The 26,145-nt window shown below is 36.5% G+C and overlaps 1 protein-coding gene across 3 annotated transcripts in view; it reads right to left on the bottom strand.

Annotated features, from left to right (window-relative positions):
• FAP (fibroblast activation protein alpha) overlaps positions 1 to 26,145 on the bottom strand; it is a 77,378-nt gene that overhangs the window by 26,595 nt on the left and 24,638 nt on the right. For all 3 annotated transcript variants that reach the window (XM_004464404.5, XM_023590495.3, XM_023590494.3), the window contains 11 exons: positions 24,939 to 24,991; positions 21,565 to 21,637; positions 20,779 to 20,899; positions 19,496 to 19,650; positions 17,414 to 17,517; positions 15,535 to 15,670; positions 13,278 to 13,322; positions 6,659 to 6,763; positions 6,490 to 6,560; positions 4,128 to 4,181; positions 2,344 to 2,468 (listed from right to left, as the gene is read on the bottom strand). In XM_004464404.5, coding sequence (XP_004464461.2) covers positions 2,344 to 2,468; positions 4,128 to 4,181; positions 6,490 to 6,560; positions 6,659 to 6,763; positions 13,278 to 13,322; positions 15,535 to 15,670; positions 17,414 to 17,517; positions 19,496 to 19,650; positions 20,779 to 20,899; positions 21,565 to 21,637; positions 24,939 to 24,991 — 1,042 coding nt within the window. The remainder of the gene's footprint in view (positions 1 to 2,343; positions 2,469 to 4,127; positions 4,182 to 6,489; positions 6,561 to 6,658; positions 6,764 to 13,277; positions 13,323 to 15,534; positions 15,671 to 17,413; positions 17,518 to 19,495; positions 19,651 to 20,778; positions 20,900 to 21,564; positions 21,638 to 24,938; positions 24,992 to 26,145) is intronic.

Raw genomic sequence — 26,145 nt, 5'->3', positions numbered from 1 at the left:
AACAAAAAGGGATGATGCACACCTATATTTTTGACCAGAATGTAAGGAAGTTAGATATGAGTAGAAATATCTAGACTTTAGTCAATTAGCATCCACTCTGTGTAAAATTCGTGGATGTGCAGTCCTGGTAGTGACAAATGGTGTATCTTTTTCCCCAAACCATGAGACAAACTAATGACTGGCTGCTCACGGCATGAATGTCCTGAGTGTGCTCTCCTAGCAGAGGAGCGTGCCTTGCCAGGAATTCCTCCTTTGTATTGCTTTTATTCTAATAGCATCACCAAAATGATTTCATCTGCTTTAATTCTATAATCTGGGATTTACTCGCCATCCCTCTGGAGAGTTTGAGGTTATATAATGAGGCTTTACTCTTAGTTCTAAAGGGAAAATTTCAAGGTTTTTCCAATGATGGCGCAGTGACTCATTCTACTGGAGCTTCAAAAACACCAGATGATGTGGTGCTTCCCACACAGTATATTTTTTGCTAAATGGGAAATTACCATACTGCCTAGGAAGAGTGAGTGGTGGAAAAGTCAGGCGATTCAAGTTCTAGAAAGGAAAGGACTCTTCCATCAACTTTTGAGGAGAGCTTGGTCTTAGATTCTGTATCTACATTCAAGTAGATATTAGGAGGACAGAGTGATACAAAATGTGGCTTTTAAAAAGTGCTAAAATATTATACAAGAATAGAATACCTGCAAATAAAAATGTGCAAGTATGTAAATGCAAGGTCACTGATGTCACTATTGCATAAAATGAGATTTGGGGAGACTTTGCAAAAGGCAGTAACGCTTTCCTATTCCCTAGCACATATGTTCATTCAGCAAGCATTGAATCTTTAGTATGTTTTAGCCATTCTTCTTGGTCTTGCAAATATAAAGATTAAAAATTAACAGTGCCTGCTTCCTAGGAGAGATAAACAGATGATCCAGTGCGGTTAGTTCAATGATACTAGGTGCCCAGCATCTAAGCTTTAAATGTATGTTGAATAATGCACAGCTTGGGTTAAGCAATGTTGCATATCATTTGAGAGGGATATTTTTACCTTTGAATGCTTTAACTACAATCAGCACATAGAGTCATGACCAACAATCTCTTAACATCTCAAAGATGGCACTGAGCAAACATTTTTGTGCAAAGTGGTGTGTCACACTGACATCTTGTGCCATCTTCAAGGGAGAATCTGGGTCAAAATGCTTATTCCTTTCCAAGTAATCAAGTGAGCTGTGGCTGAGGTTCTGGGACCAAGTGACTGCATTGAAGGAAATGCCTTGAAAGAGCAGCCTTTGTTCTGGGGAGTAAAAGGAGCCTTGGAGTCCTCTGCAACTGAGCAGAGATCCCAACCAGGTTGATTCCATTTGTTCCCTAACTCCTCTTCCTCACAAAAGAGTTGACACCAGAAACATGAGAGAGGTGTGCGCTTTGTAACTCTTCCCCTCTCCTCAAGTCTCCACCCACCCCACGCAACTTGAGTATTAACTTAGAGCAGGGGCCAAAGAGAATGAAGAATTAGATTCCCAAGTCAGTTCTCCAAATCCCTACAACTACTAAGACCCCTGCATAGGTTATCAATCTACTCATTGCCTAACCTCGCCTCTTTCATTGCTTGCCAAATATTCAAGATATAGATACAAATGTTATGCATAAGATAAAATAATTTGGATGGATATTAGTCACCCCGTGTACATATAGACTAACTAGGAAATGTTTTGTATGTTTTATTACCTATGACTTTTTTGTGTGTGGATGAATTAATTGCTATGTTTTCCAATTTTAGAAAAGACATACTGGGTGATAAAGGTTTATTTTCCATCCTAATTGACACTATGGTCCAAAGAATCCCTGGTTTCCAAGGGACTTCAGTTTTCAAGGCCATCGTTCTTTCCCCTGGCTGTAGGAGTCTGACGTTTCTCCAGGCGTATGGGGCCAAAGTCCAGAAGCATTTTATCGGAGAATGCTTCCTTTTGGGATATTGTTCTGGTCCTGCTACATTCAAACCTGTCAGATAGTGTTTGCATGCAACCTTGTAGTGCTGTGTAACACGCTTGTTAAAAGCATGGGATTTAGTAAACAGACCTGTGTTCGTTTCCTGGCCCCGTTACTTGCCAGTAGTGTGTCCCCTTTTGCAAGTTACTGACTCTCACTTTCCTCAACTGCCAAATGGGAATATTAATACCTTCTTACCTTTTATCCCCATTATTTTCCCTGAGGATTAGATAAGATAATACAGATAAACATCCTTGCAAGTAGTAAGTGCCCTAGAGCTAAGAATCAGATGGCGGTGGGGAGGAGGCGAGCATGGCGGAAGGGATAGTGGTGTCTGAGCTCAGGTACCTTACCTACCGTAGCAGACAAGTGCGTAGTACTTGGCATAGTCGCTGAAACTTGCTGTGTAATATTGGCACCTTTCTTTCCTTAGATGGCATGTAATGCACTTTTTGCTTGGAGGATAGCTTCCAATGCTAATTCTAGGAAATGAAAATAAAACTGAAATTTTGAGATTGTATTTATCAAAATGTACTACTCCATGTAAAATGACTAATTTACATATTGACATCAAACCCACTCTATTTTTCTGTTGCCAATATCATTTAAGTAAAGGGGAATCACAGTCTTTCAGTGTAGCCTGATTTTTTATCTGTCTTCGTGTGCGTAGGCACAGACCTCAAGGGAGAAGCCCTTTGTGGTTTTCCTCGAGTGGGAGAAAAATCAAACACCTCGACTGGGCGCGAGCGACTCGCTTCCTGTAACCATAGATCTCTTACTCTTTACAGAGTGCTTTGCAATGCCTAGCTCTGCATCTTCCCATCTCTCTTTTTCTGTCCCATGACAAAACATACAAGGACTATATGGCAAGATCACCAAGGAAGAGTTCTTTTTCTTTTTATATGCCTGGAAGGGGAAATTAGTAGTAATCAAATCAGAAATAAGAAACCATGTTTCTGCTATTTCTTTCCTTCCTTCCTGCTGGGTTTTGGGTTCAGGGCAGCTCCTCTGGCAGTGCTCCCTCTGAAGCTTCCTACTCCAGGCAATCTGCACCTGCCACACTGATACCACACTCTCCCCGCCAGGGCCCGGTGTGTGAGTTCTAATACACAAAGCCTGGGCCTCCCCTGAAACCCTCAGGATCAGAACCCATGTGAAGGAGCCTGTGTGGTGTGACGCCGGGCCGGGGCAAGGTTGGAACCCCACAAAGCCTGGCTAGGTTCCCTCGTGGCCACCTCTTGTTCCTGCTGTGGTGGCCCCAACCCTGCCTGGGCATGGCAGAAGGTGGCCCAGGACATTGCTGGCTCCAGAGAGAGGTTCTCCCTAAGAGAGAGGGGCCGTGACCCAGGAGGGAACAGAGGAATGAGGACAGGGAAAATTTCCTCTTTTCTTTCTTACAGTGAGTATTCTGGGCTTTGTATCCAACAGCTCAGGTTCATACTTGGGTGTGATCTTGGAAACGTTAGGGAGGCAGTTTACAGCAAGGGGTCAGAGGTCAGCACGTGCAGATGAAAGTCCTGCCTCCAACATCACCTGCGTCATGGAGTTGTTTTGGGGATTAAAAGAGATTACGTGTGGAAAGCAGTTAAAAGGGTGCCAGGCATATAGTCAGCTCCAAACCATGGAAACTGTCATTTTATTTCCAGAAGGGGGTGTTGAGGATGCCATTTTAACCACCAAGGGGTCTGTGGGACTGAATTTAAACACTAATATCATGAAGATGAATTACTTCCAATCATTGTAGACCTATGCCTAGTTAAAAAAAGTGACAAATTTTGGCATTACTTGCAATGCCTGATACTAAGTAGGTACTTAATAAATTCATTGATTTAATGACTGAAGGTCCTCAATTGGTTCTGTACTGGGTTGAAGTGTTTAGTATCACATTAGTATCAGTTTACAGAGAATTTCTTGGTTTTTCCTTTTGAAAACAAACATTCTGCACTGGTCAACATTTTGGGGATGTATAATTTTTATGCTGATATAGTATATAATATCTTTTGAATATTTCATCTTAATTCATAAATGATTTTTGTTACATTTAAGTTTCTTTAAAAAGTTCTGTGTTCTCTGAGAACTCTGACATAATTTTATGCAAATATCAATATATGAAATTTCCAGAATGAATTGATATAAACTACCTGTAGATATTTCTTCTTCCAGGATAGCCTTCAAATTCATTACTAGAATAAAACCTGAAAATATATACAGAAGTTATTAAGTAATGATGATCAAATGACGATAGAACTGTTATTATTAAAACTAATAATAGTAAACAATATAGTCCAACAGCCTTCTAAACTATTTATTAACTGGCATGTTTGTACACAAATTACCACTGCTCATAACATTGAATTTTGGGTACTCTCACTTCCAAATCATCAGAGAAAGATTAAATTATGCTGAATACTGATTTTTATGTTAAGTATATTATATTCTGATTCATTAATCAATGACCCCACAAAATAAACTGGGATAGTTGATTAATATCACACCTTTCCCTTTCCATAAATAACAGTTTACTGAGTTCTGTGCACCACATCATTTAATTTGGTTTGTAACTCTGAACACATTTTGAATTTATTTTCAGGAGCCCTGACAGTAGATAGATGCTAAAAATCAGCAAAACTCATCCACCCTAGAATACCACACAAAGGGGTAAGGTTAATATACCCAGATGCAAAAAAAGTCACAAGACAGCATAACTTGTTCTTTATCCAGATCTCGGTTCTAACTAGTCTTATTCCAGACATGAAGTGGGAAATTCAATTTTGACATAGTTTTACTCCTCTTTGAGTTCATCTGAATATCACAAAGGATCTATCCTTTTGTTCCCTCCCCAATCCCCAGAAGATCATAATAGGGTGTGAACGTTTGGAGTGACCAGGGTTTATTTACCGATTTTTTAATTTCTCAGGATTTTAAAACAAGGTCCAGGTACTACTTTCCTCACATCATAAAAACCTTGTTATTCCCAAGTAAAAAGAAAAGGCAACATAATCCAACTCATTGCTAATATTAAATTTATCTTCTGAACTGTCATCCTTCTCCATGTCTCTACTATCTTCACATGATTTTGCTCATCCTTTCCTTGCCTTTCCCACATCGTCTCAAACTTTCTTTGACTAAAACTACTCAGCCCCCTTCCCAAGCAGCTCCCAGCAGCTTTCTTATTAACTTCCTTATTAATTGTCAAAGATTCCACAATTCTCTTTATCTCTAAGGTTTGCAACGGAGTCCACATTGCTCTTTCCTTTCCCTTTGCCCTCACTTACAGGAATTCACAGTCCTGTTGCACTTTCCTTGAGGCCTCACGCAGCCTTTACCATCTCCCCCTTCCTCTTACTCACTTACCAAATATTTATTGGAACTCCAGGTCAGTGTCAGGCATTGTGTTAAGTGCTAAGGATGCTAAGAAAGAAAGCAACATAGTGTTGCCTTCAAGGAGTCAGCATTTCATTGCCCTGACTCCAGTCCTGGCCTCTAATACCTCAGGCATGGCTAACACCACTGCGGAGTCTTCCCACCAGCAGTCATCCTCTTCCTTATGAGCATGTTATGGGTGAGATCAGTCTCCCACCTGTTTCCATCTTATTATTCCCTCTACTCAAGAGATTGTAATAGCTGCTCAGTATAAAGTCGACATACCTCTGCTCACCCTTCAAAGAATCCCATAGATTGGCCATAGGTTTCCGACAGGTTTCTCACTAGTTAGCCTGACAGCCTGCCTTTCCCTCCTAGCAGCCCAACTTCCTGCGGGCAGATCGCGAGTGCTGAGAGTGCCCTTGAAGGTGGACTTCATGAGATGTGAAGGGAATCAACTGTGCACTCTTGACTAGAGAAGTTTTATTATAAATGATTGTTTTAAGATGGTTTATTTAGACAGTATGCAGGATGGATTGAAAAGGACAGAACCAGAAGAAATATAGTCGTGCTGAAGTTAACAAGAGCCTTTGAGCTCACCTGCGCGAGGTTTGAATCCTAGTTCTGTCACTAACTGTTTGGCCTTGGCCGAGTTAATTGAATTTTCTGAATAACCTGGGATAATCATTTATGTGTCACATTACCTGGCACACAGTAATTTTGTGCTCAATAATCGCTGTTACAGATAATAAGTGTGAACTTAAATAATAGTGAATAGCTACAAAAGAATTTCCATCTCTGTATGTTGCCCTCCATGCACTTTTAAAGCTTGCTCATTGCTCCAAGTTCTGAAGAGTAAAGTTTGCCTTGAGAATCCGTTATTTTTAAAATTTTACAAATCATTTATAATTATTTACTAAATATAAAAAAAAGACCACCTACCAGATATTCTTTCTAAAAGGAAATCATGTTACCTAGTTTTTAAGAATGAGCCACCTTAATGAAATCACAGGTGTCTGAACAAAACTATAGAGTAAGTAATAAACAAAAAATACTCAATTAAAACAGGTGATGCCATATCATTTGTACACTCATCAATTAAAAACCTGAATGGTGCATCAAGCCTCATGCAATACTTACAGTGAATCCTGTGTTACTCTGAATATATTTATGGCCTCCCACTTGCCACTTGTAATTTGAATAGCATTTTCCTATAAAAAGACAAACATTATGTTGTGTGAAGTGCAGCGTTATTTGAGCAACCTCAAGTGAATGATCTTTGAGGAGATAAATCTTGGAAGGAACCTACCATAGTGTCTTTGATATAGTGAATATGTTTGTAGCCATCCTTGTCACTAAATATTTTGTAATATGAAATGGCATCATAGCTGAAAGCTGGTGTTGAAACAAAGAACTGAAAGGAATTAACAGAGGTTATGCTCAAAAGACAAATTGAACTGGAACTGCAGATTATTTAAAGTAGTTTGTATAGTTTAGGAATCAGAATGCTTTGCTCGCCCACCTTTCATCACTAACATTTGAAAAATTTCTTTCTTTAGATAGTCAGCATTTCTAGTAATTCTGCCGGGCACTTAAAAATCCCAACTATTGCTTGATTTGTTGCTACTACATATCTCTGCATTTATAATGCTTACTTTGATTGAATTTCTATGTTCTGAGATTACATAGTTTGAAACAAGAGTTAAAAGAATTGCAAATGAATGTTCATAGTTAGCCAAGTCAGACTTCAAAATTTTAATATTTGACCAAAGTGTCACTCTCATTAAAGCTTAGAGCCCTTTTAATTCTTGATATGTCTAATGGCAAGCATCCAATGCTGATGATTCAGTAAAGACATTTTAAAAATTAAAATATCATGTCTACTAGCCATGGTTTTTAATGGGGGTGGGGTGAGGTGTTGGTTGTTGAGAGAAAAATGTTCCCCCATGTGGTAGTTTGAAGCATTAGCAGAAAAATGTGTTCTTAAATCAAATCCATTTCTGTGGTTGCGAACCCACTGTAAATAGAACATTTTGATGAGGTTACTCCAGTTAAGGTGTGGCCCAGCTCAGTCAACAGGGATCTTAATCCGATTGCTGGAGTCCTTAAGAAGCCAAAGGAAATTCTGACAGAGAGGTAGCAGCCAGAAGCTGAAATTTAACAGAACCCAGAAGAGAACAGAGAGGCTGGGAGAGACAGCCATGGGCATTGCCATGTGACAGAGGAGACCAGGGCCAAGGAAGGCCAGCAGCCAGCCCCAGAATGCCACAGATTCAGGAGAAAGCTTCACCTTGACCATGCCTTGATTTGAACGTTCTCCCAAATTCAAGCCATGAGCAAATAAATCCCCGTTGTTTAACCCAAACCCATTTCCTGCTATTTGCTCGAGCAGCCTAGGAAACTAAAAGAGCCCAAAACAAGAGGGAGGCTTACTCCTTGAGCTCAGGGAACAGAGCAAACTTCATTGCCCTTCTTTGACCTCTCCTTAGGGTGTCATGGTAAGCACCTGCTGGGAAATACCTAATGACCTAAGGGGTCTATGGTATCCAGCTCCAACTAATGAGCCCTGGAACAAAGCAAGACAGGCTCCAATATCCTAAATGATATGGATAACTGAAATTCTGTAAAAATTATCACTCTCAATTCCAGACAATAGTTTCATATGTCGCTCCAATTAAAAAATAAATTGACTAGTTTTATGTTGCTGGCTTCTTTTTCCCACAGTCATTGGGTGATGAAAGGATAGCAAAGTGGTGAGAGAGCTATATGAGATAGCTGAGGTGGAGTAGATAATCCCACAAATAATCCAAAACATTCTCTCTCTGTGTGGTGCCCCTTCACATGACAGTGACCCAAGACCTTCAGCTCTTTAGAACGTTGTCAAGCAGTTCTAAACAACCAAGAGGCTACCAATGTCTGTTAGCCACAAATTCCTTGCCTGCTGACACCCAGTCTGGAGCCCATCTTTGAAGAAGTAAATAAAGAAAGTCACTGTAAGCTTTTCTCATGATGGCCCTACCTGTAATCTGATGTTTGATGCCTTTTTTTTAAATGAAACTGATGATTATGTCTCTTAAAACGATAATGATTGTGTGACATTAAAATGCAACTTGGGAAGCGGATATGGCTCAACTGATAGAGTGTCCGCCTACCAATTAGGAGGTCCAGTGTTCAAATCCAGGGCCTCCTGGCCTGTGTGGTAAGCTGGCCCATGCATAGTGCTGCTGCGTGCAAGGAGTGCCATGTCACGCAGGGGTGTCCCCTGCATAGGGGAGCCCCACGTGCAAAGAGTGCACCCCGCAAGGAGAGCCACCCTATGCAAAAAAAAAAAAAGCTCAGCCTGCCCAGGAGTGGCTCCACACATACAGAGAGCTGACACAGCAAGATGACACAACAACAAAAAAAGAGTCACAGATTCCTGTTGCCACTGAGAATGCAAGCAGACACAGAAGAACACACAGCAAATGAACAGGAGAGCAGACAACGGGGTGGGGGAGGGGAAAGAAATAAAATAAATCTTAAAAAAAAATGCAACTTATTTGATGTGGCTTATTTGTGTTGGATTAGTAATGTGCCCCCCAAACCCATGTCCACCTTGAACCTCAGAAGATGGGAAATTGAGTCTTTGCAGGTATAGTCAAGATAAGGATGGAGATGAGACCAAACTGGATTAGGGTGGGCCCAAAGTCTAATGACCAGCCTCCTAATAAGAAGAGGAGATGACACACAGAGACCTAAAGAAGGCCATGTTAGGACAGAGGCAGAGGGAGGAATGATAAAGCTACAAGTCCCAAAGTGCCAAGGATGCTGGGAGCCACCGAAAGTCAGAAGAGGCAAGGAACGGTTATCCCCTGGAGACTGCAGAGAGAGAATGCTACCACCTTGATTTCAGACTTCTAGCCTCCTGAACTATGAGAGAATACATTGTTTTATGCCACTCCGCTGTGGGAATGTGTCATGGCAGCCCCAAGTCTCATCACATTGGCACAGAATAGATAAAACTTTAACAAAGTGAAAAATGGAATAATGAAAACCTGCTCTCTCTTTACATGAATCTCTCATTAGTTTCATTACTAATAAGACCAGACTTTGGGGGATTTTGTATATGAAGACCCAATATCCCTAAGTAAAACTGAGAGTCAGGAGGCCAGGAATAAGAAACTCAGATTCAAGATCTTGTAGATGGAATTTCACTAGTGTAGGTCTTTGACAAAGCTATTCTTTTATTTCAGAAAGATGTTTTGCCCTGTTAGCTAAGTGTTGATTAACTTACTTACTAGTAACCTCTTTATGCTATCTTCCTTTCACTCCTCAGTGTGAAAGATGAAAACTTGTTCTAAATTGTCTTCATCACTAAAATGGAGACTGGGTCTCACAATATTTTAAGTTTTACCACAATAAGAAAGAAATTCTCCTGACACTGGCAGTCAGTTATTTTTAAAAGGTTTTGTTCTAGATTAAAACTTAAAATTACATTTTCATTGAAAAGTTAAAAAAAAAAAAATAGAGCAGAGGTGTTACATTTTCCGATCAGGCAAACAGGCAAACAGGAAGACTATTTCTGCTAAGGGAAGACTATTATCTTCTCCTTTTCCATTGCACACATCTAAGAAAGGGGCTTTCGATGAGCAGGTAACTTGGGTGAGGTAAAGAGAGTGTGAAATATTTCCGCATTCACTTTGCAAAAGCCTAGACCCTTAATGCATTTTACATTAAGTGCTTCTTCAAGGTGAGTCACACCTGGACCCTAGATAAGCACACACAACCTGGTTGTCCTGGTTTTAACAAGGCCCTTTCACAGGTCTCTTTATCATGCTTAGATTTTCTGATAAGTTGCTCATCTCTATGGGAAATGCAAAGCCATTTGAAATATTTTTCTTGCTTTATACCATATAATATCTTGCTGAGGTCTTACTTAAGGTCAATGCCAAATTGAGTCCACAGCCAGCAAAAGCATAGACTTTTTTTTTAATAGGTACCAGGGCCAGAGATTGAACGAGATCCAAGCCACATAGGCTTCCCTGAGTTAGTTCTTTCATTTGTTTGCTTCTCGTTTGTTTTTGGTTTTAGGAGGCACCAGGGACCAAATGCAGGACGTCCCACATGTGGGACACAGGCGCTCAACTGCTTGAGCCACATCTCAAGCACAGACTCTTAAACATCAAGTAGAAAATTCTTTTTTTTAAAAACGAGGGATTTTGCCAGCAGCCTAGAGGAAATATAGTATTCTGCTTAATTATTTTGAAATAATTCAAGGATGATTTTGTAGTCTAAGCATTATGCTTTTAGTGCTTGTTCTCCAAATGTAAGGGATTAAATGCAAAGTTCTTTGACTAAATCCTCCTTTCCAGCTATATTCTACAATGCAACAAAGCAACTTATTTAAAGGGAATTTGTAGTTGCTATTTTTCTAACCAAGTACCAAAGAAATTTGGTTATTTCTCCAAATGAAGACACTGCAGATCTCATCAGTGCTGGTAGAAGGAAAGTGATGGGTAAAGTTCTTAAAGCCTGTTTGCTAGTTCTGTGACTGCAACTAATATCAGTCACTTTTAACAAGTCATTTACTCTCATTTTTCTAATTCATAAGTGATCTCTGAAGGCCTTTTTCAGTTTAAACCTTTTTGTTAAATTCTAAAGCAGCCTCTTCTCTAAAGCACTTTTTGAATGTAGTCTTTTATGATTACCGTAGGATGCTTTACCTAGAGACCTTATCAATATTACTTGAACAAATATCTAAAATCCATACATATTTTTAGGTTGCCTCTGGTTAATTTCATGAAGTCATTGGTTTTAATATAAGTCAAAGGAAACTACACAGCATATATGCTATGACTATATAAAGTATACCTGACTTTTTCAAAAAGCGTGTCAGAATGTCTAATATCTAATAAAAGATCCCTTCAAAGGAGTTGCCGTGGAGGATGTGAACTTATTCTGAAAGCTATTATTGCTCAGGACTTTTGACAAGTCTTCTTCTGGAATTCTGAAGGCTTGCTCACTATTGGCTAAATCCTAAGAGGTTGAGATTAATGCATTAGAAAGATAATTTGTTCTCAACAGAATCTTAATCTACAGACATTAAAATTATCTGGCACAAAATCACATGCCCCAGCTATTTGCCAAATTTAGTTTGGCATAACTTTTGATGTAATGTTAAGACCTCATCTTTTCTCAAAGGCCATACATTTGCCTCCTCTGAATGTATTTAAAAGAATGTTCTGCAGCCTTAGGAGGTAATTAAATAATATATTTATCCATTCATCCATTCATGCAGCTAGTATTTGCTGAGAATTCAAGACTGGAATCTTACAGATTTTAAAAATTAGTAAGATACAATTGTTGACCTCAAGATAAGTATAAATAGAAGATTTCAAAAGATGCATTCCAAAACTTGTCAGTGATTTGAACATTGGTTGCATTTTCAGAATAAATGTTTATAGAAACTCAAGGTAATGTCTTTGAGAGGATTGTTTGTATCATTGGTGATGAATTTGTAAAATGATATTCATATTGCTTTGAGCAGCTCTGGTTATATTATTATCATGGAGAACACAACTAAAGTAAGTTTTCAGGTATGTATTCTTCATTTTCTACTGGAAAATCTTTGCCATGGAGGGGATGAGCAGTTTCCTTTTCAGGTTTTCAAGTGTTAATCTAAGAAATGTTTCTGGAAGGTGAGCTTCTAATTGATAAATGATCAAGAAAATTTAGATAATACTGTTCTTTCACTACATACTGATAATTTTCTTTTGTTATTTAGTACAGCAGAAAAGAAAAAATCAAATAGGACTTTCCCTTATTTCTTTCTGAATTATGCACTTAGTCTTGTTGCCTTATTACTTCAGAATGTAATTTATATTTACTGCATGTAATTAATAAAGTAATCAGATTACAAATATTCTCTAGCTACTGAATAAACTGAAGTCTCTAAAACTGAAGACAGAGTTAAAATATGATAGCCTATCACTATCACTGGACCCAAAAAAGTGTGTAGCAACGAGTTTTTAACATCTCAAGCTTCATACTTTGCAATTTACCTTATCCTTAGCCATTTTAAGTTTGAATTTCTACAAGATCTAACATGTTAAAATTGACTTCAGAATTCTGTATCATCCTCATGTCATGGGTTAATGAGCTAACCCTAAGGTCCTCAGAGTTTCCTTTTTCTTTACATAATATGTCGAGATACCAGAGAAATAGCTTTCTCCACCCCATCCCTACCCAGTGCTAGTTGAATTCACTCATACATTTGTGGTAAGTGGCAGCGTCCACACAACATTTACTTATTCTCTGTCTTATTTTATTTTCTTCATAAAGTATATACAATAGTCAATATTCTCCAATATATAATTTTTCCCATTAAAAAGTCCTCACAAATCACTGAATAAACCTGTCCAAAAACTTCAGATATATAGGTAACCGCAAATAAAACAAAATGCAAATTTTTCGAATGGATACCTATTTACCTAAAAACTAGAATATGAAATTTAGTTTAGGTGTATCAAACTTAGTAAGAGATAAAGTGACTTTAAATTACCAAGGATGTTCAATCTATTTTTTTCATTTTCCTGGATTCAAATGCCTAATAATTAAAAGATTTTAAAAAACCTGTCAAGGATTGTGTTCCTTTTTGAAAAATGTTTTCATTTTATTTGTTCAAGAAATAATAGTTATGGATACCAGGGAGTCAGTGAGAAAAACTTAAGGTTAGGTCTTAATTTTTGGTTCTCAATGGAATTCTAAAAACATAGAGATTAAAAATGTCTGGCACAAAATCACTAAAGTGTCACCACCTTTGTGTTTTATACCTTCATTTTTCTATGAAAACAAATAGTGCCAGTTTAGATACATTTCAAATAGTCCTTCCATAGCTGAGAATCTGTCAAATTTCAGTAAAATATAAGTAAAAGATAGCAAAATCATACTCCACCAGCCCATCCAGTTCTGCTTTCTTCTATGTGCTCCTGGGTCTGAAAGAAAATGATCACATCAAAACTAATGTTAGGAAGATTTTTCTTCCTAAATATAATTTGGACAATTTGAACCAGTTAAGCGGCCTGGTCAGACGGTCTTCAAACTTGAATTTAAGATGACTATATTCAAAATCTTATGCCTGTCACTGTTGCATATACATGGGTAATGCAAATGCTGGATCAGGTATTTAATGGTTCTGTTTAAATTTTCATGAGGCAGTCAGTTGGAATTATCACAAAATCTATCATAGCCCAGTATAATACGACCACTTGATACGGTATATGGAATTTTACAGTGGAGTTTAGATTAAAATCTTTCTTTTCTCAATCTAATGAAGAAGCTCAAAAATGTAAAATGTGCACTATTTTGTGTATATATCAGCATTATACAATTAATCATTTACTGAAAAATTATTAAGCCTAAAAGGATAAGTAGGCTTTGTTAGGTGCCAGCTGTTTTTGCCTCTTTTAGTTGTGACTCCAAATCATAAATAAAATGTTACTAGGTCATCTTACCTTAAATATTATTTGTTTTCAAAGCGTATGCATATACATGCCAGTCATGAACCTGGTGACTGGAAAATTCAAAACTCTGTTGCTTTTAAATCAGAAATGTGGCCCATGATTTGCCAGAGTACCTATCTTGAAACAGAGGTTGTTTAGAAATCCTAAGGTAATTTGAATCTGGTATTTTAAATTTAATTACCATTTGTTGGACAAAAACTTAAACTTTATATATTCCAGGGTATTTGACACTTCGTTGAATGAGCATCTGAAATATTCTGTTAGTTTGGATTAAAGTTGTCTCAGATATTGATAAATTAGAATTTCAGGATCCAAAGGAATTAAGGTTTTTAAATGCCTAATTTTAGGAACTAAAAATTGTGTCTTAACAATCAGTCTCAGAGTTTTAAATGTAATAAAATTAAAGCAATGCTCCTAATATCAAGATTAAATGTAAAAGTTAAAGATTAGTCACCCAAAACTGGCTCATCAGATCAATGGTGTCTGATTAACTAACTTAATCAAGATTCATCTATCTTTTCTGCCTATGATGCTTCATTAAAGCCAAAATATTCTTTCTGCTTTGTATAGCAGGATAAAAATATGCTTCTAGCATATTCCATCAAAATTAGCCAAGCCTCTTACAGACACAGTAGTGATTTAAAAAAATATTTTCAGCATGAACTATGTTGACTGTTACAGTCCTAGTATATATCCAAACAAATTCAGATGACTTTTTTCTTGCAAACATAATGTCTTAATTTGAAGATGGAATTTAGTGATTTACTTTGATTGCTCTGCTTTTTTTTTCTTACTTTATAAACTAGTTTTATTCTATATTTGGTTTAATGAACATTTTTTCATAATTAGAGGTCTTGTGAAATGAATGTACCCATCAAATTTCCTATTTAAAGAAAATGTTTTGTATTGGTTAGTCTCTAGTATGAATACTTATTTTAAAGCTTTTAGACTGGTGAAGTAGTTTTCTGACACATTAATTCAACAGATTACATTTGGATGAGAACAATAGAAACAATTAAAGCTCAGCAGTCAATCCATGCCTAGCCTTCAAGAGTCCCCTCTACCAGCCTTAGTATATTACAGGGCATTCTGCTAAAATACCAAGAATTATATTAGTCTGATCTGATATTTCATTTCATGTTCTCATTCATCCACTTTTGATTTTAAAATGAGATTTGCATTTCTTTTGATAATATCAACTCTCTCTGGAATTTTAATTTTTCTGTTTTGATCTTGAATAGAATGTGTTCCAGTTCCATTTCTTCTCTGGTTCTTTTCTACAGAACATATCAATTTCCTTAAGAGACCCATCTTATTTCATCTTTATTACTTTCCTCTTTTTATAATCTCAAAATGATGGATTTCAAATCTGATTGAGAATCAGATATCTGATTCTAGCAATGTTACAGCATATCATTTAGTAGTTTTCTCTATTCAGTTTCAGGACTAAAGCCACCCATAAAAACAACAGCAACACAAGATACTTATTTGATAAAATATAATGGACCTGTGAATTCAGAGTGCTTCTTTGCAAAGCAATCAGGAATTTAGTGCAACAATACTGGATTTATAATGTAAAATGTTCGCTATAAATAAGGCCCTGCTATTGTGCTTTCACCTTCAGAAATACGTGACTTTAATATACTCTGTATAATATAAAATCTGTGATTTTAATATACTCTACCTTTGGACAGTCCCATGTGTGCCAGTCTTCCCTGAAGTCACATATAGACAACACAGAAACATTCTGGACTCTTTTTAGCCACTGCAAACATATTCGTTCATCCGTAACCCAAGTGAGCCAACTGAAATAGTAATCACTGCAAATAAACCCAAACAGTCAAAACCATAAGCCAATATCACATTCAAATAATTTCCCAATTTCTGTTTCTAAATAATGAATTTTGTTATTATGGCATATTTATTTAATAGATAAGGAAGTCAAAACTTTCTTTTCTCTGGAGAGAGTTTAAATTTATCTGCTAACTTTTAAGAACACCTGTAAGAGAATTCATTCATCTAATGGAATTATTGCGTTGAGTTTCCTCCTCATTTTGAACATTTACAGCTTAGGAATTCAAGCCATAAGGCCAAAGCTACCAGTTAATCTGGAGGTGGGAAAGGATTAAACTGGCTATTTTGAATCGGGAGACGCAATTTTTCACTTTTTAATTACTTGCGAGAGAGAGCCCAGTGTGGTGAAAGGGCCAACTTCCTCTCCAGTCAGATCTGTGTTGGAAGCTGGGTTTTAGCTGTGACCTGGGCAGGTGTTCAAATTGGGGTTATTGTTATAATTAAAGGTGATGTATAGGAAATAACTCAAATAGTGCTTGGCACATACTAGGTGCTAATGAATGCCTCCAACGATTCCTTGGCTCTGAGGGGAATATCAGTATAAATGAACCAAAGACATTTGGGCCATCCATGAAACCACAGAGCTGGAAGGGAATTCAGGGTCAAATTCTGGCTTTATCTCCTACATACTTGGGCCAGTTACTTAACAATTCCATGCTTCTGCTTCTATAGAAAACATACTGAGTGCCCCAAATATATCTGCAAATATTACTTTTATGATGTTAGTATCTCACATTTGCTCAAACAAGCATCTCAATTCCTTCTCCAATGCTCTTTCCACCAACCCATTTGCCTCCTAAAGAGAATGACACTTTTAAAAAAAGGCTATATTCAGTCAAGTTTTCGTCACCTAGATTTGGGTGGGGAATAACAGATCATTTTTATAAGTAGTCATTTTTGAGTATCCAAGAGTGGATGAACCTTTGCAAGGCCTAGCAGAAACCTCAGATGGGGTTCTTCTCCCTATTAGTAGTTAACTGTTAGCCTGGTTGACTGTTCCTTCATGAGGCTGGAGGAGAGCAGCCAAGTCTTGGGCTGTTAGGACTTGGAAAGCAGCAAGAAGGCCCAACAGGCAGGGCTTACCCTCTTCACCAGTGGGCTGGCAGTGGGGCTGGAAGTTGCTGTTATCAGAACTTACACAGACAAGGCCTAAATAGGGCAACCATACTGCGGAAGTGAGGCTCTCTCAGGCCAGCTCCCTATCGAAAATTAATCCCCAAACAGATTAATCTGCAAGCAGAAAATTGAGACTAGACTGCATCTAAGGGAAAAATGATACTATCTAGCCAGGGTTGGATTATATTCTCTTGTTTATTATGCACATGTGATGAGATTGGATCCACAAACCCTGGATTTGAGGTTAAATAGGCCAGACTTGAAAAAACCAGGCTGAGGACATATATGAATTTTACTATCTGCCTGTTGGTCTCAAGTTTATATCTGCATGGTTGGGAAAGTGTCACTTAGTTTGTTCACTGTGGTCACCTTTATATATGTGGAAAGCCTTGACTTTTTTAATCCAGCTTAAGAAATACATTTGTGATTCATAATTTTGAGTGTTTCAACTTTGCATGCTGTTTTTATTTTATTTTTTTACTTATAGCTTGTACATCATGAACTTACTAGAACAGAAGTGTAACTCTGATTAGGAAATTTTAAAGTGTAATAAATTCAGATGGAAATGTGGGAGGAATCTGTGATTAATTTACCTTGAGGCTATCATTGCTGGAACTGGCACTTCTCTGGGACCTACATGTTCAGCGTAAGTGGTATCGATAATAAATAGCCGAACAACAGGATTCTTAGCTCCAGCCTGCCAAAAAAAAAAAAAGAAAAGGATATCTATAAGCTCATAAAATTCCTGTTATCCCCAGCCTTTTAAAGACACTTTAGGAAGTTTTACAAGCTAATGATGTGAATCATGTTACTGTTGAAAATATTCTATTCATAACATGAACAGGAACTTCATCTCAATTTTACTTGGAAAATAATTACAAATGTTGTGTCCACCAGAGTGAAAACATACATTTTAAAGGCTTAGCAGGGCATCTTTGATTAATAGGGGAAAACATTTTGGGTATGAAAATAGAGTTTTGTGATTGTTAATTTTCTTTTCCGATTTCCAAGGCATGTCTGGACCATTATTATTAGGATCATTCTAATAATAATCCTTTCTCTGTGTGCTGAGAGAGTACAGAGAAATACTAGCTGTGGGAGGAAAGTGGAAAGAAAGAAGGAATAGATGAAAGATACTTTTTGCTTTTGCCCTATAATTTGGTTAGGCCAATCACAAGTGCTCAGTCTCCTAGCTCATTACATTACCACTCGTAACATTCCCATAAGATCAGGGAAATTTTTTCTCCAAATTAAATGCTCATGGGATTTACAATTTTCTTAATTTACAAGACAGAATAGCTCATGCTCAGACATTTAGCGTTCCTCTGTTATTTTACCGCAGAAAAAGAATTTTATAATTGCAATAAAATTCAAATCCATGAAGTTTAGCTCCATAGTCTTAAATAACTCAGTGCTATTTGAATTCATCTAAAGAATTGTCCAGTCTCTCCCAAAACCTCCGTTTCACTCCCGAGTGCAACTGGGCCTTCTTTAGTCCATCGGAGTTGTCTTATCCCTTAGTCAAATGTTTCTCTCAGCAATTTTAGTCTGCAAAGAAACATGAGAATTTGGGCCCCCACTTCCCTACCAGTGTCAGTCACCCCTCAGTTATAGGTTTCCTCATCTTTCTCACTCTTGCCAGTCCTCCCAAAGATCCAAGTTCTTTCACATCTCGGCTCCCAAGCATCACACCTCTCACTTCCAAACATTTCTGGCTTTAGCCTTTCTGCACAGCCCTTGAGGGTTCTCCAAATTAAACATTCATCTCTTGTCCACTGCCTTTTTCTCAAATAACTATTAACATCAATATAAGTCATGGCCATTTTGGTTTGCTTCAGAATCCACTTGTGTGTATGCCACATCCCATCTTTGTTACATCTAGGAACCCGTTGGATTCATCCATGACAGTACTTCCTCAGCAAAGAAAAATAACAGAAATTAAAGGACAAGAAGCCTTCTAAAATCACTTCTGGCTCCTTATATAAAAGGGACATTTATGCTTTGATCCCTCTCTTTCAAATTCCTTGTCTAAATTGAAATGAGGATACAAAGCTTCTCTGCTATGATGTGGCCATTTTCCTATTGCACACACATGTCTCCTCTCTGCAAGCATGGAGCTAAATAAAAAATACGTATACTAAGAACTCTATAATGTTAGATATGCAAAAAACCTGAGCTTATACCATGTCTAATCCCTTCAAGGTAGAATCTGAGGCTCACAAAGTTCACCTACTTTGTATGTCCAGAAAAGACTATAAATCATACCTGCTTCTACCTTAGAGGAACATCAAGTTCAACATTTATATTTCCCATTCAAGTTCTCATTTACATGAGAATTCAAGAGGGAATTGCAAAACAGAATTTTACCCTGAATTTGGAGCATGAAATATGAAAAAATTTAAAATAAAGTTAAGCTTGTTTATCTTCCATGATCTAGACCATATGTTCTTCAAAGATTCCGCAGTGGATTTTGCAAAGACTACTTCATCCAGCACAACCAGATGTCCAAAGCAACAGATGTCCATATAAATAATAGAGAACAGTACAATGTTTGCCTTACAATGCACAAGGATAAAAAGCTCTCCAAACTTGTTGATCCCACCTCTATTCATGGTAATGGCTGCTCATTTTGATACCAGGGAAATGAAAGCATCTGCTCAAAGTATTCAACATACCTTTGGGTATGGAATATTTACTGTTCTCGGATACTGTCCATCACCATAATAGGAATAAGCAATAACTGGTATATCTGTATCATTAAATTCTGCATATGCTAAAAATTTTCCATTAGGAGACCACCAGAGAGCATATTTTGTAGCAAGCATTTCCTCTGAAAAATAGTTAACATATTAATCATAATTACATTTTAATTTAAAAATAATTGTAAATACATTGAAATATTTATTGCCTGAAATAATTTAATGTGGATGTAACATATGCTTGGGTTATTTTAACAATAAATAATTTGGGTCAAAAGGGATAGTTTAAACTTACAGCCTATATTAAACATCAATTGATCTAGTAAGGAATTTATATTAATCAGAAATGTAATTTTAAAAAATAATTGAGAGATGGGTAGATATAATGATGTGGCAAGTGTGAAATGTGACAAAATGTTAAACTTGGTAAATCTGGGTATCTAAGGAGGTATGTTGGAATTCTCTGTATGGGTTGTGCATTATTTTTGCAAATGTCCTATAAGCTTGAAATTATTTCAAAATAAAAAGTTTAAAGAAAAAATAAACATATCTGCAATTATTAATCTTTACTTGGACAAAACTTCTAGTTTTTACAGACACCTAAAGTAGCCAAAACATGGAAAATTTTAATTATAGCACAGAGTGACATAAACACCAAAAGTTGAATTTCTTTCCTGGGAATTTTTTTTTTTAAAGCAGAAATAGTTTAACTGCAATTTTAAAATAAAGGAAAGGAGACCTTGTAATGTTTTATCAAACCCTGGATCCTATAACCTGTTATTCCTACATTTTTTCTTTATTATTAATATTAACACTAATATTTTAATTGTAAATTCATGCCCTGGAATAAGGACAGAATTCATAAGAGCTCAAAAACTAAGAACATTTTCCCCAAACTAATATGGACAATTGTTTAGTTTTGGAGAAAAAATTGATTTCTCAAGAAAATAAACAAACAAAAAACAAATAAACCTTGAGAAAATATACTAACACAGACCCTAGGGACCATATACTTCTTAGAAAATAAATTGTTATCACTATACTAAAATATTCATGAAAATAAATTCTGCCAGTCTTCTGCTCTCAAGATTTTGTTCTTTCAGAATGTGCGGGACTTTTTCATAACTTGTACACAGCTTTCAGAAATGATACCATTCATCTAACTAAGAAACCACTCATTTAATCTTACTAAATGAATACTTTTCTTTTTTTTCAATAAAAGCCTAAAACATCAGCAGTAGAAAACATATACAGCTTACCTTCATAAACCCAGTCTGGGATTCCATTAAATATTTTATTTTCCCTTCCATTATATGTTATTTGAAAAGGTGGGTCTCCTGGTCTTTGTTTCAAATAGATATTGTTTTGATAGACATATGCCTAGAAGTGGTGATGAATTAGTTAATAAAATTAAATTCCATAAGAAATACAATAAAACCGTATGTTTGTGTTAATTATTTAGTTGATACCATTAAAAAGGTGGAATCCAGATGCAAAAAGACTCAGAGCTAAAATATCATTTTAATAGGTCAAAAAACCCCAAACAACCCACAATGATATCAGTTATGATTTTTAAGACCTATATAAAATAAAGAATAAATTCCTCTATTATATTAGTTGTTTTTATTACTTAAATAAATATGTATATTGACAAAAGTCATATAAATCTCTGAATATTAATAGCCAGCCAGATCTTATCTTTATTTAGAGTCCTTAAATAAGAGCTTGGACAAAATTTCATGTTGTCTGAAGCTAGTCTGGGAAACTTGTGAAAACCATATTTTCCTGAGCTTTCTGGCACCACACATTCTGGCTGAGTATAAGGATAAAGTTTTTGACTGCGATATTTAAAGAAATCTATCCATGAGCTTGAGATTTTGCGGAATTCTCAGATGGGTTTCAATTTATCAAAACTCTTTCCCATTTTTAACCACTAAAACACTTATGAATGCATTTTTTTTCCTTTCAGGCAGTGAAATTTAACAAAGGCTAAAATTAAATGGCCCCTCTTTTATTTAAATATTTGTATAATTTTAAACACTTACTAATTTACTCCCCACTGGCGACCAGCATAAGTATTGTATTGGACGAGGAAGCTCATTCCCTCTTACAAACTCTCTACAGAGAAAGAAAATAAAAACGCTTGTTGTCCAATTTTTTAAAATCTGTATAAACAGAAAACAATAAAAATGAAGGCTCATCCCTTCTGCTTCTACAAACATAATGGAAAGACAGAGGGAATGTGGGACTGGAGACATGGGTGGTGACAGCAGTCTTCCAGTAGCTACTTAGATGATATTGGACAAGTCATTTCCCTTTTCTGGCTTAGTTTTCTGATCCTTACAGTAAAGTGAACGGATAAAGGATTTATAGAATTATTAGGGTGAGAACACCTCTAGAAATTATCTAATAGATCCCACATTTTATGGGAAATAGACTTTAGGTCCAGAGAGATGATATCACTTCTTAAGGTTACGTTGTTAGTTTTTGGCAGACCTCTAATTAAACTTAAGTCTTTCAACCCCTGGGACTGTAAAATTTGCACACACCATGTGGAGATGGTCGTTAAAGTGCCTTCCAGCTCTGAAATTCTATAATTGTACTGAAGTTTAATATGTACACTTCCACATTCTCGTTCACAACCCCCATCTCTGTGAATGCATATGCATTTCAAATTTTTGAAAATAAAATGCCATTTGACAATCTCCCCAGGGATCTGACTTGAAATCAGAAAAGGAAAGGAACATCTGATCTCAAGCTAAACTGAAAAACAGATCGTATACTGGGCAGTACGCCTTCAGCTTGCAAAATCCTCCACCCGTAGGGAAATTTCAAATATCCTATTGGCCAAAAATCTCATTTTGATGCTTAAAGTCACCCTGCAAATACTCAATTGACTGTCTTGCATTGTGGAGCTTCTGTAGCTCTTAACAAGAATGTGTTCAGATTTTTATGTGTTAGAGAGTCATAGGATGCCATGCTGAAGCTTTAACGTTTTCATCTTGAAGATTGTATTAATAGTTTCATCAAAACTGATTTTTGGGGGAAACAAAGCAAGACCTCCTTCCAAGGCATAATTTGAGGAGCCCCAAGAAAGACTCATGTCCCCCCAAAATATATCTCTAGCTAAACCTAAAATATGCCCGACATTTCTACCTTTCCCATCCTTTTAAATTTTGGACACCTGTGAAGACCTATAACAAACCATCGTGTTGATTTAACTTGTTAGGCTATGTAGCACCAGGCCTAGTAAGCTCTGAGGGACCGTGGTACCAGGCAGATACATTTTGAGTAAAGAAAACTCAGTGTTGTTCATGGAGGACCACTGGTGTTGCAGTGGAGGCTCTTGCCACCAGAGGGCAGTGTATAAGTATAGGGCCCCTGAGAGGTCAGACCAAATTGAAAGAGAGGACCCAGAAGAGACCTTCTTCACCTGGTCCACAATTCTGCCTCATGCCACTCTCAGGTTACCTTTGACATGAAGCACTTTCTTAGTTGCCCATATATTGTGGAATCATCTATGCAATCATGTTAGTGCCAAGCTGAAAATCTCAGCACAAGTGTCTTCATGGCTCAGCAAGTCACCACAGCTGCCATTTTCTGTATTTTCTAACAATATGGGAGAAAGTGGGGGAAACGACTGTACAATGCTGCCGTCTCCTCAACTTTCCTTTTCTAAGCCTGAAACTGGGATCATCTTCATTTTCTCTGTGGTAGATTTTCATTGGTGTATAGAAGAATTGGAATTAGTGGTTTCAGTCTTGCCTTGACTCTCAACAAATTTGTCATCCCTCATTTCCTAAATTATGCTCCATTTATCTGGCCAAAATAATTGGAAAATCTAGACAACTGTGTAGGGGAAAAAAAGCCACAGTAGTTTGATTAAATTAACTGCACAAAAGCGAAATGTTAAACATGGTTCCAAGCTGTAAAACTAATAGAACCCCCATGAATAAAATATTAGTATTGATCGTCCACTTTGGGGATGCTACTTAGTTTGGTGAACCCTGACTTAGGTAGAACATGGAGAAGTTCAAAATGATTTAAAAAAACAACAACAAAGAAATGATTAAAATTTTAAGAAATTGTGCTGAAAGATTATGATTGCACCTCACTAGAATAACGTTTTCTTGAGAGTGAGTTTGGTGCCTCTGTCTCCTTTGCATTTCCTCATAAATGCCTGACACATAGTAGGTGTTAAATAAATACTTCTTGAATTTGGTGATGTGGTTTCAAACTTCTCTGAGAAAGACTCAGCATGTATTAGGTGGATTTAGATTCTACTTTAAAAAGCAGTTCCTTTTTCTTAATTGAACAATCTAAGGAGATCAGGGATACTCTTTTCAGAACATTTAAAAGAAGCGAATAGATAATTTTTTATTGAGTTTTTGTGCTCTTGTGAGACAAAAGGGGAATCAGACCTGAAGATTTTACAATGGCTCTTCAAGCCATATAATTATTTTTCCCTTTTATATAACAGCCAATAGGATATCATATTAGGATGAATAACTAGACCAATCCATTGTCCACACTTAGCCAGAGTGATTTTTCTAAAATGCAAATCTGATCATGTCATTTCCCATTTAAAACCCTTCAGTGATTCCCTTTTGTCATCAAAACAAGATCTAAACTCTTTTTAATGACTTGCACATTATTATTTGGCCTGTTGCCTGGCTTCAATCCTTCCTAACTTTACACCACCTCCCACCTGTCAGTGTGCCCCTCCTCCAGTTTCAAATAATCTGACCGACTTTAAGTTACCTGAACACTCCCGCTTCCACTTTCCTTTGGACCTTTACATAAACTATTCCTTCTGCCAGAGTTCTGGCTCCCAATTCTTGACCTACCTGCACGTTCTTTTCATTTCTGTTAAGTTGTAAATATTTCAAATAGTTCAAACATTGAGATAAGTAAAGAAAATAAGACAGACAATATATCTACCACCTAAATTTAAGAGATGCTAACATTTTGCCATTAAACATAAGTAATTTAAAATTAATTAATGGAATATGTATTCAGATACAGCTTTACTGGTGTATTTCCATCCTTTCTGCCGACTTCCAAAGTAGCCACTCCTAAATTTTTCCATGCTTGTTTTGAACTTTTGCTGCGTATGTATATTTCCATAAACATCATGTTTATAATTTTATACTCAAAAGTAGGAAAAATAACACTATATTCTATATAAAAACCCAAATAATAGTCAAATAAAAAGAGGAAAGTTTCCCATTGAAAAGTATTTTCTTGACTTTCATAAGTTATGTGAGTATATTTTGAAGAAGTTAGAAACTAAGATTAGTAAAAAGATAATGTAGTCTTAACCTCCAACCAGAGTTCAAAACAAAAAATTTTAGATATTAAATTTTAGTATTTTTAATAGGCATGAAATTTTATGTAGTATTAATAAATAGAGTTTTACCCATTTCTAAGGTCATAGATGTGATATGTTGCTATGTAAGAGTATCTCCAAAGCTGTCAGAAAGAAGAAAGGTAAAGACAAATTATGATTTAAAAAACAAACTATCCATCATATATCAATATTACTATTTCTACCACAGGTTTAGGATTTAAAAAGGACTATTTTGATAGGCATTAGGAAGGATATGTTTCAATTCCAAACAAGTCTTCATTCAAAGAGCTTTACTGTGGCCTTAGTATTTTGTCCAAGTTCCAGAACTACTCTCGGCAGTGATTCAACCCTCACTCCATAAAAAGCCAAAATTCTCAAGACTGAGAAAAGAACAAACAGACCATGCAACTATGGACTAAAGTAAACCTCTTATTATTCTAGTAATGGAAGAACTTGTAACACTAATGTAAAGGCAGTGGTCACCAGAGGTTCTGAGGGGAGGGAGAGGGAAAAACAGGTATAAAATGGGACATTTTCAGGACATTGGAATCGTTCTGGATGACGTTGCAATGAAGAATACAGGCCATTATACATTTTGCCAAAACCTATAAAATTGTGCAGTGCAAAGCATAAGCTATAATGTAAACTATAGACCACGCTTAGAAGCAATGCTTCAATATGTGTTCATCAGTTGTAACAAATGTACCATACTATTGAAAGATGATGTTAATGGGGGAAAGTGGGGGAGGGCTATATGGGGATCCCCTGTATTTTCCATGTAACATTTATATAATCTCAAGCTTCTTTTAAAATAAAGGGAAAAAAATATTTTTTAAAAGCCTATCCAAAGAGAGTCCTCAATACGAAAAGCTTTTCTTTGACACACTCTACCCCAGGGGAGTTCCCTTTCTGCTCTACCGCCAGTGAAGTTAAAATGCTATAGTTTTCACCATCCACAGGGATTACTCCACATTTGGATAATTCATTTTGGTGAGACCTTTTAAAGTTGGGTAAAGAGAATTTCATTCAACATACAGCTTTATTATAAAATGCTTACCTTCCTTCAGTTAGGTATAGTTTTTAGAATATAAATTGAAAAAACAGAAATAAATAAGTAAATCTTTTTAAAAAATTGACAAAACAAATGAGAGGTATTTAGCTTGTATTTCTTCTGAAAAAAAATGTTGCTATTTTTCTCCAGTATATTTGTGCCATGGCTAGTGAAAGATACAAGTATTATTTTGGATTCTGTTTCTTAATGGGCTTTCAAACTCTT

This window comes from Dasypus novemcinctus, chromosome 7 (assembly GCF_030445035.2).
Source record: "Dasypus novemcinctus isolate mDasNov1 chromosome 7, mDasNov1.1.hap2, whole genome shotgun sequence".
Lineage (NCBI taxonomy): Eukaryota > Metazoa > Chordata > Mammalia > Cingulata > Dasypodidae > Dasypus > Dasypus novemcinctus.
The sequence above is the reverse complement of the archived record's forward strand: the minus strand, read 5'-3'. Positions and strand labels throughout refer to the sequence as shown.